The sequence below is a fragment of the Callospermophilus lateralis genome, chromosome 10, assembly GCF_048772815.1.
Source record: "Callospermophilus lateralis isolate mCalLat2 chromosome 10, mCalLat2.hap1, whole genome shotgun sequence".
Taxonomy (NCBI): Eukaryota; Metazoa; Chordata; class Mammalia; order Rodentia; family Sciuridae; genus Callospermophilus; species Callospermophilus lateralis.
In genome coordinates, this window is record NC_135314.1 from 57,191,712 (window position 1) to 57,211,893 (window position 20,182).

The following is a 20,182-nucleotide window of genomic DNA, read 5'->3' on the forward strand; positions in this document are numbered from 1 at the left end:
GAAGATTCGAGGGCACAAAGTGGGGGATTTGGTGTAGATGATCTTTGATTGATAGGACATAGAATCTATGCTGTTACCAGCATCCAAGTTGAGTCCAGCTTTCACAGAGGGAGAAGGCATTGGGGTGGAGGAGGAGGAACTAGGATTAGTGGCTGAGATCCACAGTTGCTCCAGGACTTCATCAGAATTGGTGAGCTGCGGGGGCACCTAGAGAGCTGCACGCTTCAAGCTTGTTCTTGACTTTTCTTCAAGACACACAACAGTCCTCAGTTTCGATAATGACTTCTACGCCAGCAAATCACAAAACTGTCTCTAGATATAACTCACAAGATTCACACACCTTAACCTTTCAAAGGTGAGTGCAAAGCAGCCTTTATTTCCTCCTATAGAGACACTGGGATTTCCAATATATAGCAATAGATCATCACATCTACACAATATCATTCTTCATTTCAGTTTGATTTGATTTCACACAGAAGGCAGACTTTTACAGCAGTCTTCCTGATCCATCTCCAAGTTCCACTTTGCTTTTTCACTGTTCCCTTCAGAAGAGGAGAAAAGTTCTTTTCTAGATCCCTGTGCTGCTAAGGCCACAGAGTCCTTTCTGGCCCAGTTCTGCAGACCCTGCCCTCCACATTCAGCTGGTCTCTGCCCTGGTCTGCCTTTCTGGGCTGTGATGCTCATCAGGGGCTCTGTTGAGGCTCTATTCCTGTGACACAGCCCTCTCTGCCCACCTCGGGTGCTTCTGACTCTGAAGCCATGTCTAGCTGCCTTGCCTCTTCCTTAGGCGCTCCCTGCTCCTCCTGCTCACTACAGCCTCACCTCACTAATCAATCATCTGTCTCCCCACAGCCTCTCTGATAAGGTCCCCTCCTGCTCCCTCTGCTCTCTCCTCTAGGAGCTAGGAGATACCAGCAGTACCCTGGTTTCCTGCAATATGGACAATTATCTTATAAATGTGTTTGATGATGTTGACCAAATCAGTACCTTTCTGAAGGGAGCAAATGGGAGAGGAAAGTGCCTCAAGGAGCGCCCCGCCCTCCATCAGGGGGCGTGTCCTGAACCCGTGCCCCGCCCACCCGCGCAGTGGAGGGAAAGCCTTCTGCTCTCTTCATGCCTCTGTGGTTGCTCCTCAACCACAGCCCTGACTCATCGTCCTCTGTCCGTAGTTCCTCTTTCTCTCTTTTTCTAATTAGAAATCCTGGCTTTGGGAGCATTATTCCTCCACATAAGAAGGACCAGATTCCAAACGCATGTAACTGACACCCAGAGAACTCTCTTCCTTTCTTCTTTCCCACACCTGACATCCAGAGTTTGCTTCTAGTTACTCATCTTCACTGAGTAAAGCCTTAGATCACACTCCAGTTATATTTTTAGAAAACAATGACATATATAAATGTGAAATATAAATCAAACAATAAGCATTAGAAAAAGTAAGATTACGTTACCAAATAGTACCAAGTGGCACATAATAATGAAAGATGAGCATATTTCTAGTCTGGGGCTTGCTCTACCACCATCTTGACTCTTCTCAGAGGTGGGATCTACAGCATTTCTGAACTGGGCGACCCAGTCAAAACAAGCACCCAGATGAATGAGCCAATTTCTTTTGTTGGGTGAATTCTTTCTCTACTTCCCTTTTGTTCTGTCCTCCCTTTTTCCTATTTCTCACTTGCTTGAGAACAGCTAGAACTGCTTGGAAAATGGCACTGATTAAGGTAAGAAGGACATAAACATAAGACAAATAACTTTCCTGGACATAACTGGAGAGAGCAGAAAATACATATTCTTCCATATGGCCCGGGGACATGAAGCCATATCAAACAACTGGATCCATCTGGTTTCCGACTTAATATCACCTGACATCTAAAACCTATTTAGTAGATACATAAGGGCAGCATTAAACCACAGCCATTGTGGATGGCTATGTGCAACAAGATTCTGTTGTACTGAAAAATAAGCATATCCTATCTTATTGCTATGATATTCCTTAGGACAGTGGTTCTCAGCCTGCAGCCACTTTGCTCCCAGAGGACATTCTGCAATATCTGGAGACATTTTTGGCTGTTCACTGTGTGAGTGCTACTGTGGGGTGGGGGGGTGGATTTAATAGAGGCCAAGGGTATTGCTAAATACCCTATAATATATAGAATAGTCCATTATGACAAAGAATTATCCAATTCAAAATGTCAGTAGTTCTGGTTAGGCACAGTGGTGGGTGCACACCTGTAACCCCAGCATCTTGGGAGGCTGAGGCAGGAGCATCGCAAGTTCAAGACTAGCTCCAGAAACATAGTGAGACCCTGCCTCAAAATGAAAAGGGACTGGGGAGGTAGCTCAGTAGTGAAGCTAGTCCGGGTTCCAAGTGGCTAGGAGTTCCACTAGGAACTCGGCTTTAGGGATTGCAAGTTTATTGGGGACATTTCCCTGTACTTATGTGCTTGTGAATATTCATGGTTTGTTATCAAAAACAGCAGTAGCATCTGTTTTTGACAGGCTGGAGGAATGACCAGCAAGCTTGGGACAATCCAAGGAACCACTGTGTTCATATGTCTTTCTCTCCAGGGCCCCCAGTGGACTATCCAAGTGGTGTATGATTCCTGTGGACCAGTACCACAGGAACTGTGGGGGGTCTTGTTTGGACTTTACCCAACACGTAGTCTCCTCAGCTTCCCTGTGTGTCCTGGCATGACACTGAGGTTGGCATCATGTATGGAGGTCATTTCAGACATAGGGTGGCACTGGGCTATGCCTATGCTCTCCTTCACCCAGACCTATAATATACGTCTCAGGAAAAAACAACCTTGACCCTTGAATCATTATTAAAAACATTAAAAAGTAGGCTTGAGGCTTTTGTCCTTTCTTTGAAAATACAGAGTCTCCTCTGGACTCTCCCTCGTTTTTCAAGGCTTCCTTTCTATACCTTGCTAAGAATCTACACAAGAGACTCGGTGACCTCGTTGCTGTCCTTACCTTTTGGCCTGCGGTATCCTCCAGGCTGCTGTGCTCAGCCAGGGGGCTCTGTTCTATCAGGCTGCGTTGGGACTACTTGGGTTTAGAGGCATCAGGATCACCAAAAGTCACCCTGAACTTGACTGTCAAGACAAGCCCAGCTTCAGAACCTTGGAGCTGGGTGCCCTCCACCCTGGCACCCTGGGAGTTAACTCTGCATCCTAGGAAGTAACTCGCTGTCCATCCACTGTCTGCCCTGCCAATATGCAAGTTTTTTAAACCAAAAAGCCCCGTGTAAAATCATGGGCTTATGTTGGTTACGAAATTCCATTGCTCTCTCACCTCCTAAAGACTTGTATTCCTTTCCAAATGGCCTCAGTTACTTATTCTCTCCTCAGATTTATCTATTTTAGAAAAAAGAAAAAGAAAACTAAGTCACAGTGTGGCATTATCATATAAGTCATCGCTTAGGAAATTCTTAGATCTAGTACAATTGCTGAGGTTTTGAAAGACATCATATGTTCCAATACATGCAATGAAGCAGAATATGCAGTTACAGCAGGGGTTTCTCAAACCATTCTCAGTCCTGCTTTCAATCACTCCAAGGAAAAATTCAAGAATGATGCCATCCAAATCTCTAGGTGTGTCTTCCTCGTGGTCTAGTTCTAAAGGTGGAGACTAAGCTCTCCTGGGCCTGCTCACGGGGCTGACACATGCTGGTCAAACGAATCGGGTCAGTCTTGTGCTCTATGATGTTGAAAGGACAGGCCTTCAGATGCTCAGACATGGAGGTGACTTCATTAAACTCCCAGCTCTTGATTTGGGAGAAGAGGCTGCTGAACTGCCAGATCTGTGGAGAAAGGGAAAAACTTTAAGATAAACCTGGGGCAACGCCCCCAGGCTGGCTGTGTTTGAACAGGATAAGGAAACAACACCTCTCTCTACTTCCTTCCAGAGTGTTCAGTGGCATTTGACTTTTGTTAGTTTCTTCCCCAGAGTCCAATTTAAGCTTCCCCCTTCCAATTAATAATCTTCCCAGACAGCCTTGCAGTTGTGTGGGAATGACTGACACAGATCAGCATATTGACATACACCTACCTTCCCCTGTCCTTCCACTAGCAACTGTTAGTTCTAGAGTAGACCCAGTTTAAATCAGGACAATTAGCACCAATGGGATTCTACCCCAGCACTTTTGTTTGAGATTTCAAAAAGCAGATTCGCTTTCTCCTTCTGTACTTGAACTGGGAACTGTAGTCCTAGGAGGTGTCAACAGCCTCCAGGGACCACCAGAGAACTGTCTTAGAATGGAGCCAATATTGAGGAAACAAAGAAACAGAAAGTACAAAGAACATTGGGGAATTTTTTGAGTTGCTAAATCAAGCCTTACCTGAAACTGTTAGCTAAGGACTTTTGAGTTATATAGGCTAATAAATTCCATTTATTGTTTATGGTATTTTTAATTGCTTTTCTACCTGCTTGAAATTAGAAGTATTCTAACTAAATTAAGGTCTTACCTCAATGGAGAGTTCTATGAGTTGAGTCAGTACTCAATAAAACACTCTCTGGTCTTTCCAGCTGGGAGGTGATGGCAAAGCTACTAGTTTTAAAATGTGGCTATGAGGCTTGGCACCCTTGGCACCTGGTACCCTTTCAGCCTGACTGCTTCACCCTCAGTGTTTTGTCTTGTGCAAAAAATAAACTATTTCTTGGGATCTTGGAATTATTTCCCTTTTTACTCCAAAAGCCATTTTAATGTGAATATCCTTTAGCCCCAATTAAATTCTGTTTATTCTTTTCTGGAAGTAAATCAGTTTGTCCCAAATGATATCCAAGAATTAGGAACAAACTTGAAACTTACCTCCCCCCACTCCCACCTCACTCCCCCCAAAAAGAAAAATGTAATTTTTAGTATGTAAATTAAATTATTTGCATCTGTTTTGTAGAGGAAGATAATAAGTAGTTTTAGACAACACTCTTTCAAAAAACAGTATCTCATTCACTATTTATCCTTAGCATGAGGATTAATGTATTAATTAATGAATTAATTCTGTATTAATCAGAGTCAGTGTTTAGCACATGGATGCAGACATGGATTCATAAGAGAGTGTCTTATAATTATGTTTGAACAAGACTGTCTAGGTGATCCAATGGAAATACACATTTTAGATATAGTCAACAAAAATAGATGCAAACACTTCTCATTCCCCAATGCAGCTCTTAAACACCCACCTATTAGGAAGAACTGCAATAGTAATATTATAGAATTATTTACCTAAATAGGTATTATTCATTCTTGGTTCATATTACCAACATATTTACTATGAGAAAGAACATTACAGGCCAGGTTTGGTGGCACATACTTGTAATCCCAGCTCCTTGGGAAGCTGAGGGAGGAAGAACACAAGTTCAAGGCCAGCCTGAGCAAATTAGGGGGACCCTATTTCAAAAATAAAAAATGAAAAGGTCTGGAGATGTAGCTCAGCTCAGTGGTGAAGTATCCCTCAGTTTAATCCCCGTTACCAAAAAAAGGACATTACAGGCACTTAGATATGATGAATTAGGAGTCTCACTTCTGTAGAAGTCATAAGCAAATATGACCCAATGGAGAAAAAGAAACAAAAATTTTACTGAAGGAAAGGGATGCTTTAATACAACAAAGTTTCCTGAAAAATTAAGTATTTGAACCAAGGGAGAGATCAGTAGATTGAATTCATGAAGAATTTCAAAATGCCTTTATCAATGGCAAAAACTATTCTTGAAAGAACCATTGAGGGCTGGGGTGTAGTTCACCGATACAGTGTTTGCTTAGTATGCCCAAGGTTCTGGGTTCAATCCCAGCACTACAAAACAAACAATAACCAAGAATCAGTTGACATAGGACTGAGAAGAATGTTGCCCTACTGTATTAATCAGAGTCCAAGCAGGAAACAGATGGCACACACAAATGGGGTCACGTTAAGAGAATTTTTAAGAGGAATGATTTACAAATATATGGGCAAGGTACAGGAAAGCCATGAGATCCTGTAGAGTATCCAACCTTAGTAACAGTATAGAGTCATTCCTCTAGGCCTGAAGGGGAAGAAGGCTGTCATAGGAACCCAGAATGAGTAACTGTGTGGGGAGAGCCACCAGAGGCAGCCACCTTAGCTGAAAGGGGCATGAAGGGAAGGAACCAGGAGAGTGGATCCTTCAACCCTGTTCTTCCTCCCTCCTTCCCTCCCATGGTTTTAGCCTCACTGGAAGCTGGAGGGCAAAGGGAACCAGTTAAGCAATCTGGGGACACACCACCATGGAGAAGGGTCTGTCTCCCTTAATAGACTGATCTCCTTGAATCAGTCTTAATTCTAACAACTGTCCCAACATCTAGTGCAATGCTTGGCACATAAAAAGCTCTTTACAAGTATTTGTTGACTGAGTGAATGCATATTAACTTGCCTCTCTGTGGACTTTCCAGGAGGTGCCTCCATGGGAGTACTTCTTCTTCTTCCATTGCAAGAGGACCATCCCTCTCTCCTGTAACAGGGTGGCACAGATATTCCTCATCAGCACAGACACCTGGGAGAGCTGGGACAGGCTGATGCTGTCCAAGAACCCAGCAATGTACTGCAAAACCTCCAGGGGCAGGCTGGTTAGAGAGTTCTGGCTTTTTCCTCCTTGGTCTATGAGATGGTTGTTCTTCCTGCTCTCGTTCAGCTCTGGAGCAACCTCGGGCTTGATGGCAAAGGTCTTGAGCTTCTGACTGTAGATCACTTTGGCCTTTTGTCCTGGGGGACGGAAATAGTTCTGAACAAACGTACATCCCAGGTAGGAAAGGGGGCATCGGTGTTGGAACCAGCCGTTGAGGCATGACTGAATGTCTGTGTGGACGTTCTTGAAGTGCAGGGGGAATTCATCCCTTCTGAAGAATTTGTTGCAGGTGAAAGTAAAAGCAGAGCTACTCTTGTTGTGTCTCCTCGTCACACACTCACTGTGGAGCTCTACATGAAGTCCTCCTGGGTTGGCAGCAGTCAGGAGATCAGCCAGCACTGTCCCCGAGGAAAACGGTCCTGGCTCAAAGTTGTACGTCTGTGTGGCAAAATCCATGAACAGCCCATCGATGCTCCTGGATTCAGAGATGACGTGGCCCTTGAGTTCTCTTTCCAAAGCACACTGGAGGGTGGTCTTGATGAGGTCTGATTTTGGCAGGTCCTCCACGGTGATCCCCAAGTCAGAAGTATCTACGGCCTTGTGTTCACTCGGCCTACAACTCAACATGGCATCCCCAATTCTTGCTCGCTTCCCACAGTAGCTCACAGGAACTTTGAAGGTGTAAACGGTCTTAACTTCTTGAGCCTCAAGGTTGCCATAAACAAAGTCTCTCTCCCTGGGGGTACAAGCAGGCATCTGACCAAAGTGAATGAGCATCCGCCCATTGTGCACTAGATACATATTATAGTCCTTTGCATCTACAGCTGTTTTCAGTCTTTCCAGAACACCATCCTGCCAGGGGGCAAGGCCTGTCTTTTCCATTACTGCGGGAAAGTCCTGCTGCTTCTGGTCTTGCTGTGGTTCTTCGCCGTTGGCAGCAGCCTCTCCTTCTACCACGTTATTGCCGTCGGAAATCTGTTCTGTCCCTGCACCATCCCTGCTCTTGCTCTCACAATTTGCTGATGAACTAGTTAAAGCAGAGGCTGCATGTTCTTTGCTGAACATGTTTTCCCACTTGTTGAACTTGGCCAGGTCCATCCCTTCTTTGGTCTTGGCTAGTGCCTCTCGTTCTTCTTGACTCAACTCATTCATCTCCCCGTTGGGTGCTGACAAACCGTTGTGTGGTACCAAACTGGCATCTGGTCCTCCCACTGCTCCTTCCATTTCCTCCCAGTTGGCATCACCATTGCTGGTTGGCTCCTCCTCCGTGGCATCTCTGGTTTCTGGGAAAAGCTCTACCATGTTCAAGGATCCGAAGAGAATCTTCTGATCCTGGAGGGCCAGGGCTGTATCCAAACACTCCTCATTGGGGGTCTCTTTCATGATGTTCTCATGAAGGATTGTTTCTGAGTCCACGTTTGGCCAGCGGTTCCATTCCATGGAGCAGCAGACCACGCTGGCCGGGCACATCTGCAGGTGCTTGGCCAGCTTGTGGCGGGACATTAAAAGGGGGCAGCCATATTCAGAGTTGAGGCATGGAACCTGCTCTAAAGGACAGAGGAGCTTGTGCTCTGCCTCTTTGCACATGTGGAAGGTTGCACCGCAGAGCAGGTGGCAGCTTATCACCAGGCAGGAGACGTTGGGCTCCACAGGAACATGGCAGTGGCGGTTGATACATCCTTCACAATGCCTGTGTGGCCCAGGTGGGGGCCTGTGTACCCTGCCCTGGACACACCAAGGGCAAGGGAAGAGAGAAAAAAAAATGAATGCGGTTAAGAGAAGCTCAGTGCACGTCTGAGACAGTGTTTTAATTTGCTTCTTTCCTGTCTACTCATGATTTTTATAGGAACCTTGTAATCTAGTGATGATTATAGAGAAGAAAAAAATCCCTCCAAGTCCCACATGCCAGAAATAACAACTATCAACTCTTAAAATGTTTCCAGTGTTCATCCTACCTATATAGTACCTATGTTTAGAAAAGAACAAAAAAAGCTGAATGTAATGAATGATCTATGACATCGACAATTTTTGTTATTGAGTTGTAGCTTATGTATGATTTATAAGGTTAATACTGTGAATACAACTTTGAATCCTGTGTTTTGAACTTCTATTATGACATAAAACTAGATTGGTATTGATTCTTTGCAGTGTTTCTTTATAATGGCAGATAACATTCCAGAAAATTGTGTGCTGTCATTCATTCAATCATCTCCAGAGGTGTGCTGGGAGGAGAAAGTGCTGTGTCTGGTTTTGCTCACATCTGCATTCCTAGCACCTGATACCAGGCCTGGACCATTGTAGGTACTCGATAATATTTTCTGAAGGAATTGTTAGTCAATTAGGATATTGTTCACTTTTTTGCTATATTATTTTTTAACTTTTAATTCACAATATTTGTATGTATTTATGGGGTATAGTAGGATAATTCAGTTCACATAGATAATGAGTAATAATCAAATCAGGGCAATTAGCATTTCCATCTCCTCAAACATCTACATTCCTATGTGTTGGGAACCTTATTTAAATATTTTCATTAAAACTGTTTGCTCACAAATTGTTTTCTACTCTCTGCTTTCCCCTTACTCCGTGTTAATTTCTTGCCAATAAATATCACCAAATCATAAGGACAAGTCTGCCAGCTGTTTGGGCTACAGGCTAAATAAATCAAGACCCTGACTGAAAGGTGAAGCTCCAACAAACATTCTGGCACTTACCATAGCTTCCCAATTTCTTCTTGCTTCTTAACTCTAGGGGAAAATATGAAGATATGAATATTAATGATTAGTAAGAAAAATATTATGGTTATTTATATTAACAGGGGCCAAAGACACTCCACGTTCTCTCTCATTTAATTCTTCTCACCATCCTGGAAGTGGTGCTTCCATTTTATGGTCAAGGAAATGGAAGCTTAAAGAAGTAAAGTAACTTAGCCAGGTCACACACTGGTAAGTGATGGAGTCAGGTTTCCAACCCAGGTCATGCTAGCCTGTGCTCGTGCACTGACCCCAGTGCCCTCTGATGCAGCACATTACCTACGCCGACGGGACGCGCAACTTCTGTTTCTTGCCATTTTTTTTCCATTGTCTATTGACAGTTATTCTAGGGCTCCTACTTCTCTGTCCTATACTTTCCCAATCTGCCCAAGTTACCTCCTCACTTTTCTCTCACTGGACCTTCACGACTAACGAGAGGTCAGCCTGATAGCCAAGTTGGTCTGGGCAATGTCTGGGCAATGTCTGTGACATATCTGTCATGTGCCATCACCTTAGTGTCTGCCACCGTGTTGTGGTCAGAACAGGGGTCAAAACCCCAAAGGCCTCAGTTGCAGGCGAAATAGGAAATAGATTCTGTGCCTTCAGGGATTCTGGTCAATTAATTGGTCTTATGTGTTGCCAGGTCTTCTGATTTTTCCAGAGAAAGTGGAGTTTTCTGAGTGCACAGTAGGAGGCAGACTACACAAGGCTCAACCCTGGTGCTACAGGTCAGCAGCTATAAGACTTTGAGAAAGTGACTTCCACCTCGTTGTTCATCAGTTTTCCTATCTGTAAAGGGAGGATGATAAGAGTACCTGCCCTGTAGCACTGTAGGGAGAAGTTAATGAGTTTTAAATGTATGAAACTCAGAACAGTCCTTATCTTGTCAATTTATTAGGGGTGAGTTTTCTCCCAATATTTTTTTTTTTGAAGATTTTCAAATATATTTAAAAGTTTAAGGGACATTTAAAAAAAAAAGCACCCCAAAACACTGTACCTAGATTCAACAACTATTAACATTTTACCATTTTTCTCTCCCCTTCTTCTCTTTCTCTCTCTCATAAACATTTTGACTGAAAATAAGATATCATGACATTTCATTCCTAAGTACTCAGCATGCATTTCCAAGAATGAAGACATTTTCTTTGGTAATTTTTACATTATTTTGTTTAAGAAAACTAAAATTTATTTATTAATGTCATGTCACATGTTTATATTACTAATTCCCTAGTTGTTCCAAAAATGTTTTCCATAATTTTTAATTTTTTTAAAAAGAGAGAGAGAGAGAGAGAGAGAGAGAGAGAATTTTTTTAATATTTATTTTTTAGTTTTTAGTGGATACAACATCTTTATTTTTATGTGGTGCTGAGGATTGAACCCAGCACCCCGTGCATGCCAGGCAAGTGCGCTACCGCTTGAGCCACATCCCCAGCCCAATTTTTAATTTTTTTAATGTTTAATTTTGAACAAGGATCCTTTCAAGGCCCGTTTATTGCATTTGGTTAAGTCTTTTTAGCCTCTTTTGTCTGAAACTGTCCCTTCAGATTTTCCTTTTAAGGAGTGACAGTCTTAAATCTCAAGAAAACTATAGTCTGGTTCATTGTTTATTCACTTGTTCATCCATGCATTCAACAAACATTTGTTGATTACCTGCCATGTGTCAGTAAGGAGTATGAGTTACCTGGACTGCTTGTCAAAGTGAACCTTAGATACTATTTTCATTAGAATCAGTTGTGATGTGTATAGATCTGACTCATAGATCTGCAATGTTCAATACTGTCAACCAAATGTGGCTATTTAAATTTAAATAAATCAAAATAAAACACAATGAATGATTTAGTTCCCCAGTCATGCTAGCCATATTGTAAGTGCTTATTCTCCACATCTGGCTGGTAGCCACTCAATTGGACAACACAGAACGTTTCCATCTTCGTGGAAAGTTCTATTAGATAGTGCTGCTGTGGGTTCTGGCCACCAAATTCGGGGTGTGTACTGGAATTTACAATCTTAACACCCTGCCCATGTAATAATGACAATGATGATGATTTTCATAGCAGGTACTGAACCCAGAGATGTTTAACTGGTGATGTTCCCACCAGCCCTTTTAATTTTTTTCTTTTGAGATAGGGTCTCTCTCTAAGTTGCTTAGGTCCTCACTAAGTTGCTGAGGCTGACTTTGAATTTGTGATTCACTGCTTCAGCCTCCCAAGTCACTGGGATTAGAGGCATGCACCATTGCACCCGACCACATATGATTCTAATGCACATTAATGAGAACCCTGTTCTTATTAATGAGAACCCCAACTAGGCCCACCAAGTGATCATGAAAAAGGGACTATGCTGCAGTGCTCTTTCCACCTAATCATCCAGAGTCAGGGCAGGTGAGAAGCCACAGGACAGATCCTCAAATAGGTTCAGGACTCAGTGGAAGACAGACCAAGGTGTGAACAAACACAGCGGGAAGCTTGAGGGAATTGGACTGTGCTATCGTCTAAATGTTTGTGTTCCCCCAAATTCTTATGTTGCCATCTTATCCATATGTGAGGGTGTTTGAAGGTGGGGTTTCCCAGAGGTGATTAATTATGAGGGCAGAGCCTTCGTGAATGGAATTAGTGCCCTCATAAAAGAAGCCTGACAGGTTCCTTGTCTTTTCTGCCATATGAATATGGAGCAAGAAGATTATGAACCAGTGTGCAGGCCTTCACCAAACATCATGAGCATCTTTGTCTTGGACTTCCCAGTCTCCAGAACTGTGAGAGATAAATTTCTGTTGTTTATAAGCCACCTGGTCTATGGTATCTTATTATACAATCAAAATTAACTAAGATAACCTGAAATGGAATATAATATGTTCAAGAAAGGAGCACATATTCTGGATTCAAGAATCCAGCTTCTGATCATTTAACACTCTTGCCATACCCCAGTTCACTTCTAGGGGAAAATGTGGCCTTATTTTGGAAATTATTAAATATTAGACTTAAAAATCTGGAATTATTTGATACTCCATAGGGAGCCTAAAATGGCTTCTGTTGTAATTTGGGTGTTGACTGAGAGCAGTAGAGGGATGAGTGGAGCAGAAGTATCTGCAGTTAGAAAATGCTTTTTAGAGAACATGATGGCTGATTTTATTGGTGATATTGAAAACAGGCAGACAGGAAATATTACAAAGAAGGAATCATATTTTTGTTCCATGCTAGAGATGGGGAAAGAAGAGACAAAGTTGATACCAAATTTTTGAATGAGAAAGGGAGAATATTGGCTATAATTTTGAGAAAAATAGATGTCTGAGAGGAAACCATCTTTGGAAGAAAGATGGGTCCAGCAACGTAATACAAGTTGCTTGAGATACTGGTAGATCATGTGGATGGGAAGGTGAGGGACTGGAATACAGTGATGCAGATTTGAGAACTTATCCACTTAAAAGTGAGAGGGGAAGCACTGCCTAAGGAAGTGAGAACACCAGAATAGGTATGTGAGCCATGGCATCCATGGCCATGTGTGACCACTTTGAGGCACATTAGGAAGAAGTAGAGCCAGAGGAGAGAGCTCAGCAAGTCAGAACGATATTGGCACAGATATAAAGGCAGGGGTGGGCATGCCTCAAGTGCTACTGCAAAATTAAGAACAATGACAACATTGCCACCGCTTATGGGAGGTCTCCAAAGAGCTTTTGCCAGAGTAAATGTGGCATTTCAGCTGTGGGACCTTGAGCCATTTGAAATGTGGCATTTGCTCAGAGGGAGGGGAAAGCTGTTAAGCACATAGTGCAAGACAGGCAGGCCTGTGACCTGGCTGAGAGAATGTGACCATCAACTTTCTGCAGAAAAGCAACTTGTGAATAAAAGAAGGAGTCTGGAAAATTCAGGGGCTCCTTCTGGCTTTCAGGTGAGAAAGAAGAGGCAGATCACAAGTGGAACAGGATTATATGAAAAAAGATCCCAGCGTCAGCAATATCTGGCTTCCTATCTGCCAGCTTGCTGTGTAATGAAGTGGAGCTCAGTTCCTGGGAAGAGAAAAGAAGGGCTTGGCTAGTTCAGTGAGCTACCTATGCAAACTCGGCCCTGGCAGCAGGGATATGTCTGGCTGGAGGGACACAATCCCTTCTTGGCCCTCAGTGTTATGGAGTATGGTTCCTGGGAATAGTGTTATTAAAGTGGGAACATTTGTGGAATAGGTTTAATGCTCTCCATCCTGTGAAGTTATTTGGAAATATTCCTTTAAGAGAAAACAATGCATGCTGGCACAGAAAAAGCGACTCTCCCCCACTGCTTTTAATGCTGCTATTTAAAGATCCTCTTTCAGGCTCCAGAGCTACATCCAGATGAGTGACTTTGAGAGAAGACATGTGCTGAGCAGAAAGAATGGTGGGTGGAGGCTATTCTGGAGAAGTTTGACAGTAGAAAGAAAGAGAGAGAGAAATAGAGCCAAAGAGCGTAAAAATCACATCTGAACCTTTCGTTGTGTATCTGGGGAAATTATTCCCACTGAAATAAGGACCGATCTGGAATACCTGATAGTCTAATTATTGCTGGTTTGCCTGGGACTCCCCAGGTTCAGCATTTAAAAGTCTCACATCCCAGGATTTGGACAGTTGATTGCTCACCTTAAGTTGGAGCAGATCAGTGTTGCCTCAAGTTAATCAAATTAGATATATCAATGGTTGCCTTGTGACATAAGATGACCGTTGTGTTGATTAATCTTGATTCATTGTGCATAGAGACTGGATTCTTTTCCTCCATGGGGTCTGTCTGACTTTTCTACAGTGAAATATTTGTGTCTGTGATTTGGGTGTTGTGGAGGAAGAGAAATAAAATTTGGTACTTATATCATCTCATTCAGTCCTTACAACAACCAGGTGAGGTGGGTATAACCATTTTCAGTTTACACACAAGGATACTGATGCAAAAAGAAGCCTAGGTTTGTTGGACTTCAAACCCAATGCTCTTTGCTATATCACACAATGTTCAGAGACCCACAGAGACATATGTGGTCCATTTCACTGGTCTGGGAGGATGCAAGTCCATGGCTAGAGTTGGGACACAGCAGGGTGGCCATGTCTATGATCTATTCCTATTGTAAAGGAGTCAGGTGTTCTTCATGAGGAACCATCTCCATCTCTGTAGAGAAGTTTTCGTTTTGTTTTGGTATGTCTCTGAACCTTATCCCATATTATGTTCCCTCTGAGTAGAGGAAACAAGAGGAAGATCTAGGTCTGATGGCTTTGCATTTCATGGAACACAGATGTAAAAGGGAAAGGTTTGGTGTTAAAAATCTGTACTAAAATATGAATTCTGAAATTTAAAGTGAAGTACATACTAAATCAATCACACAGATGATAGAAACTCTTTACTGTGAAAAAGTTGACAAAAATCTATGCCTGAGCCCTTCAAGTTCTATGCTCTTGTATTCATCTTTGAATTCTCATTTCCAGACTGAAAAGGTAATGCATCCCATCCTCTTATGAATGAACTTCAGTCAAGCACATGATCAATATACTTTCCCCCTCCTAAAATGAATTTTAAAGTTCCCCTGTCTAGAGGGGACAGTGGTCAAAATAACATAATTTAGACTTAAATTAGTCCAAAGAGATTTTACTGTGTATTGGATGTAGCTGAAGTGGAGTTGTGGGAGGACCAGATATGTGAGTATAAGGAATGGATATTTCATTAAAGAAATAGGAGAGCATTTAGAACCTGGCAACAGTTTGATATGATGCTGAACATAGTGCTGTGTGGACCACTCAGAACGTAGTAAAATGATTAGCAAAGGCAGTGTGGTCCCCAGGCAAATAGCGTATTACCTGGAAGCTGGTTGGAAGTGCAGATTTGAGGCCCTACCCTAGATCTACTGAATCCAGCTGATTCTATGGAAGCTCCAGTTTGAGAACCACTGGGCTATAACAGCTTGGTATTGTGCTTCCAGGTAGAAAAGAACTACTGCCAGTTAATGGGGAAGGTTGGTGGGTAATTCTATCATTCCATATCCTCCACCACCACTGCCCAAGCCCAAGCACCATGATCTCTCATTGCAGTACAGTTGCAGTCCCCTAATTTGTACCCCATAATCCATATTTGCCAGCAGAAAGTGTGATTTAACAATTTATAAAATTAGGTCATTACTTCCCTGCTTAAAATCTCCATCCAAATCCATCACAAGAAATAAAGTGTGAAGTCCTTGTCAAGGTTCACAAGGCCATGTAAGAGCTGTCTCCTGCCCTTTGACCTCATCTCTTGCCCTTGTGCACTTGGCTCCACCTTGTGACTTACTCCAGCATGAGACCCACACACACTTTCTCCTTCTACAGGGAGAATTCTCCCCTTGTTTCTCATTTGCATTATAAGCTTCTTCTCCCTATTTAGAGATCACCTTGCAGGTTACTTCCACAAAGAGGCTTATGTGACACCTCCAATGTAAAGTACATCAATCAATACTCTCATGAAGTAGCTAAGTACTTTTTGACAAGTTATTTAATCTCCCCAAAGCTAATTTAGTCATCCATAAAATAGGGCTGATAATAACCCATAGAATTGGATGAGCATCAAAGATAAACAAAGTCACTCAATTTTTAGGCCATTCTCCTGGTCACCTCCCTCTTCAGGCCTTAATTTCTTCACATTGTATCGCTCTTGTGGCCCTTGGCTGGCCTTTCGATTTTCAGTTGCCCCTTACTCCAATGTATCCTACATAACACTGCCAGCTTAATAATCTTCAAACTCCATTTTAAAAAATAAATAAATAAATAAATAACCTTACCTCGGTCTTTTAAGAATGTAAATCCCCATAATCCTCAGGGCTCCTTTAATCACCCCCAAAGCATTCCTTAAGCGCTCATGATTTCAGATAGTATGCTCAGGCCTGGGATACTGCCCCCTCCCCCCCGGGGGGGTGGGGGCTGTTGTCATCAGAAGGCCTGGAACTTTTTAGATGTCACAAAGACAAGTTGAAGGCATTTTTCTTTCCTAGGCCCAAGTTTGTATAAGTTTAAATGTTTACCTACATTCTCCTGCTCTTTAAGGAAAATGGAAGGTGCCAGTCAAACTGGGCTTCTCTCTTGTAATTAGCTGCTACAGCAGCAGAGACTGGTGGAGGTTGTTGGAAGCTGGGAGCAGGGAGAGGTTCATATGGCCAAAGTGCAAAACTGGCAGGCCCAGCAAGGCAGTGGAAGGTGCTCTGACGGACTCTCAATGGAGGGCACAATCGCCTCTCAAGGAACACGCTGCATGAGCTCTGAGGGGCCAGAGAGTGGGTGCTGCTGCTATCACACCCAACACTCAATTGGTATTTACAGAATAGGATGGAGTTGAATTAAACAGAACCTAAAAGAAAGTAGCATTTTGAAAGAGCTGTGAGAGCAACTGGAAACAAATTTAGGAAGAAATTGTGGTGATGCTAATTGGGGGTGCTTTTTAAAAAGGGTGGAACTAACTAGCTTAGGTGGAAGAAGCTTTAGTGGATTGAGTTAAAGACACACTGAGCACCACCAGGTTTATTCCCAGGGTATTACCAGGACCTTATTCTCTGAACCACTTCAGCCATACCATCAGAAGTGTGGACCAGGCAGATAAGAAATCCTCTGCTCCAGAGCTTCTCCCACTAAGAATCACTGGGACCATCTTTTTAAAGTGCAGGTTTTGATTCAGTGGGACTGGGGTGAAGCCTGAGACTCTCTCCTATAATCAGCTCGAGACAATGCTGATGGTGCAAGGAAATCACTTTGAAAGGACAGGATTTAGTTTCACCTTATTTTTTAGAAGAGAATGGAAGACTCAGAGAAGGAAAGTACCTTGGTCTCAGAGTCTAATCACATGTTTCTTTTCTACTGCACTGTGATGTTGTTATTGAGTCTGGAGAAACCACAGCACCACCCAGAGCTACCTGCTGGGTGGTGGTCAAGGGCAGCCTACATGGTACTGAGGGCTGAGTTGGACAGAGCCTGGAAGAATGAGGCAAGGGTGGTGGCCAAGTGTCACTCATTGAAGGTCATGATAGCAGGTATAGGAGATGTATTTTAAACACTGACTCAAGCAAAAGAGAATGGGATTAACAGATAATAGTTTTAACATTCTTTACTATAATTTTAAAGTTAGTAGCAATCAGAGTTGATGTCAGGGAGATATTTTTAGGTAAAGGGCCCTCTCAGCACCCCTCACATGATGTCAGTGACTAACTATTCTGCCTCCTCATGTGGCTAGCCCTAGTAATAATGATTTATTTCTGAGCTTCAACTTCAGCGAAAGTGACAAGGTTAAAAGTTAAAGGTCAAAGATATGTACTTTAACTCTTAACCTATTAACCAGCCAAGGAATTACTCTAATTATATATTATTAACCTATTTCCCTACAATGGAGATATTTAATTTTAGGGAAAGAAATGTTTAAAGTTAACCATTGAAGTAATCCTTTTGCATCTTGAGATTTTTTTTTTTTTAAATATACAACCAGTTGACTGAGAATGATTCCCACACCTGGTTCCATAACCTCAGGCTTTTACTAACTTCACCACACCCTAAAAACCTAACCACTCTCCCCAGATCTCTACAACTTCACAATCTACAGTTCTCCACCTACACCAGACATCTCTCTGCTTTTAATCTCCTTCGTTGTTTAATTGGCTATTATCTAGGGGTGGCTCTGAATGAAGGCTTTCTATTACTGCTAAATCAGCGTAATCTAGTCTCACTGGGATAGCACCCCAGCATACATTTTGTAGATTTAGTGCCATGGAAACCCTGGCAAAATTAAATGAAGTTAAGCAATTATACACGGTGAATTTCACTGTGCCCAGCAAACAGGCATAATTATAACACAGACACTTAGTGCAGAGTCATGAGTATATCTGGAGGTTATAGAGACAGGCAAGAAGGAACCAGAAACTAGGTATCTGAGTGGTTGCTTTAGGTCTCCTTTGAGTTGGCATTGCTGGCTTTCACCTGAACACTTCCAAGTTTAGTATACAGAATCCCTTTTGCTGCATAAGCTACTTCCCAGAATGTCCTTAGCTGAACTTTGAACCAGAGAAATACAAGAAAATAAACAGTGCTCCGTTACCCTTGGGGTGTGTGTGTGTGTGTGTGTGTGTGTGTGTGTGTGTGTGCATGCAACACTATACAGTTATTCCAGAAGCCACGAATAATCTAGCTGTATTTTATAGCTTTTAGTACTGCCTGTATCTTCAATCATTTTGCTGTTGTTCCTCTGGATGTGCAAGTCTCAAGTTTGTAACAATTTTTGGTTTGGATGTATAAACCTATATAAAGCTTTAACTTGTATTCACTTATATTCCGTGGATGCATTTGGATTCAAGAGACCTAGGGAGGAGAGAGTCCCATTTAGGGAATATTGTTAAGAGAAAAACAAGTCTTACTGCAGACAGAGTTTAAATATGTGTGCAGTGAGTATAGCTGTTGCATTAACTGGTAGTGTGATACAGTAGATGGAATTTAAGCTGCATGAGAATGACTTGCAATGAACACAGACAATGCAGATTGGAGAAAAGATCTTAGCGTTTGGATTTTAGAAAATAGGAATTCTGGGTCTGCGCTTTCCCCCTGTGTACTTACCACCTGCTCCCCCTATCACATAACTTTTCTGGTTAATTGTAGAAGAAAGAACCTAAACTATCAGCAGTTTAGATTCTAAGCCGCTCTAAGATTTTAAATTTGACACTGTAGCTTACACATGGTTGGGTTTCATTCTTGGGGGCTAACCCCCGCCCCCAATGAATCTGATCAACAATCCACTTCCTCAGGCACAAAAGTGATGCACAGCAAGTCTCCATCTGCATGTTCATCATCTGAATGTCCCCGTGGAACACCTGCCCCTGACTGAAGAGCTTACCTTAACAGTGCAGGCTGAGTCAGCATCTGCTGCTCCTGTTTCCCTCAATGGTGAGCAAGCAGATCTCCGGGAGGTACCTGGGTGTATCCGCAGCAGCAAAGGACAGAGTTCTGTTGGGAAGGCAGGGAAGGGAAGAAAACTTAAACAGAAATAGTTCAAGTGTTTTGAAGTTAAAAATAAAACTATATCACAAGGGGCAATGTGACCAGGCTCAGCTTACGACTTTTTCCTTCCCCCTCTGTATCATCACTTGTTCTCTACTGGAATGACATTACCAAGGGAAAACCTGATAGGAAATGGGTTCTATTTCAGTGGGCTTTCTTTCCCTCGAGGAAAGAGAAAAACCCTTTGCAGGATTATTTCAAAGCCAGAGCAGCCTCGGAGTCCTGTGTGTGCAGTGGACAGGTCCAGCTGTGCCCCAGGAGACTGGTGGAGCATTCAGCACGACTGCTGCTCTAATTATAACCACGCTTCTCACCTAAGCCCAGTGGCTGGCTGAAACAGTGACTTGTGCAAGTGACATGCTGTCCTGTTGCTGTTTCTCCGATTTCTTGTCATGACTAGTCAGCAGCTGTTCTCTGCTGGCCCTTGCCTTTCCCAGGTGGCTGGAGAAGGCAGTTTGTAATTCAGAAATCAGGGGTAGACTAAGTCCAAAGTACAGAACTAGAGGTGTTAGGAGGCTTAGATGCCATTTGCTCCAACTCTGTTTTTGCAGATGATGAGACAGAGGTTCAGAGAAGGTAAATTGCTTGTCCAAGGTCCGTCCCATGGCTTACTTGACCAAATTACTTAACCACTCTCTACCTCACTTTTTCCCGTTGTGAAATGAGCATAATGATACTTGGTGGGACGATGTGTAATAATGCATTGAGACACGTAAGTGATATGAATAATGTCTCCTACATACAGAGGGCTCAACAATGCTAGCTGTAACTTGAAAGTATTTTAACTGAAAACAGTCTTGTTAAATTCTACTGAAATTACAGCCAATGCACTCTCCTCTCCATTGGATTC

The 20,182-nt window shown here is 42.7% G+C and overlaps 1 protein-coding gene across 3 annotated transcripts; it reads right to left on the reverse strand.

Moving 5' to 3' along the window:
* Positions 1-355: 355 nt before the first annotated feature.
* On the reverse strand, positions 356-19,584 carry Fbxo40 (F-box protein 40). 3 transcript variants are annotated; one of them, XM_076868288.2, is made up of 5 exons: positions 19,444-19,584; positions 19,169-19,278; positions 9,294-9,326; positions 6,388-8,304; positions 356-3,802 (listed from the first exon to the last, which is right to left on the reverse strand). In XM_076868288.2, exons 3-5 carry the CDS (start codon positions 9,294-9,296, stop codon positions 3,590-3,592), a joined length of 2,133 nt encoding a protein of 710 aa, XP_076724403.1. In that variant the 5' UTR covers positions 9,297-9,326; positions 19,169-19,278; positions 19,444-19,584; the 3' UTR covers positions 356-3,589. The 3 variants fall into 3 exon arrangements, with proteins under 3 accessions (XP_076724403.1, XP_076724401.1, XP_076724402.1); XM_076868286.2 differs by having other exon boundaries at positions 19,389-19,584; XM_076868287.2 differs by having other exon boundaries at positions 19,375-19,584.
* Positions 19,585-20,182: the final 598 nt, after the last annotated feature.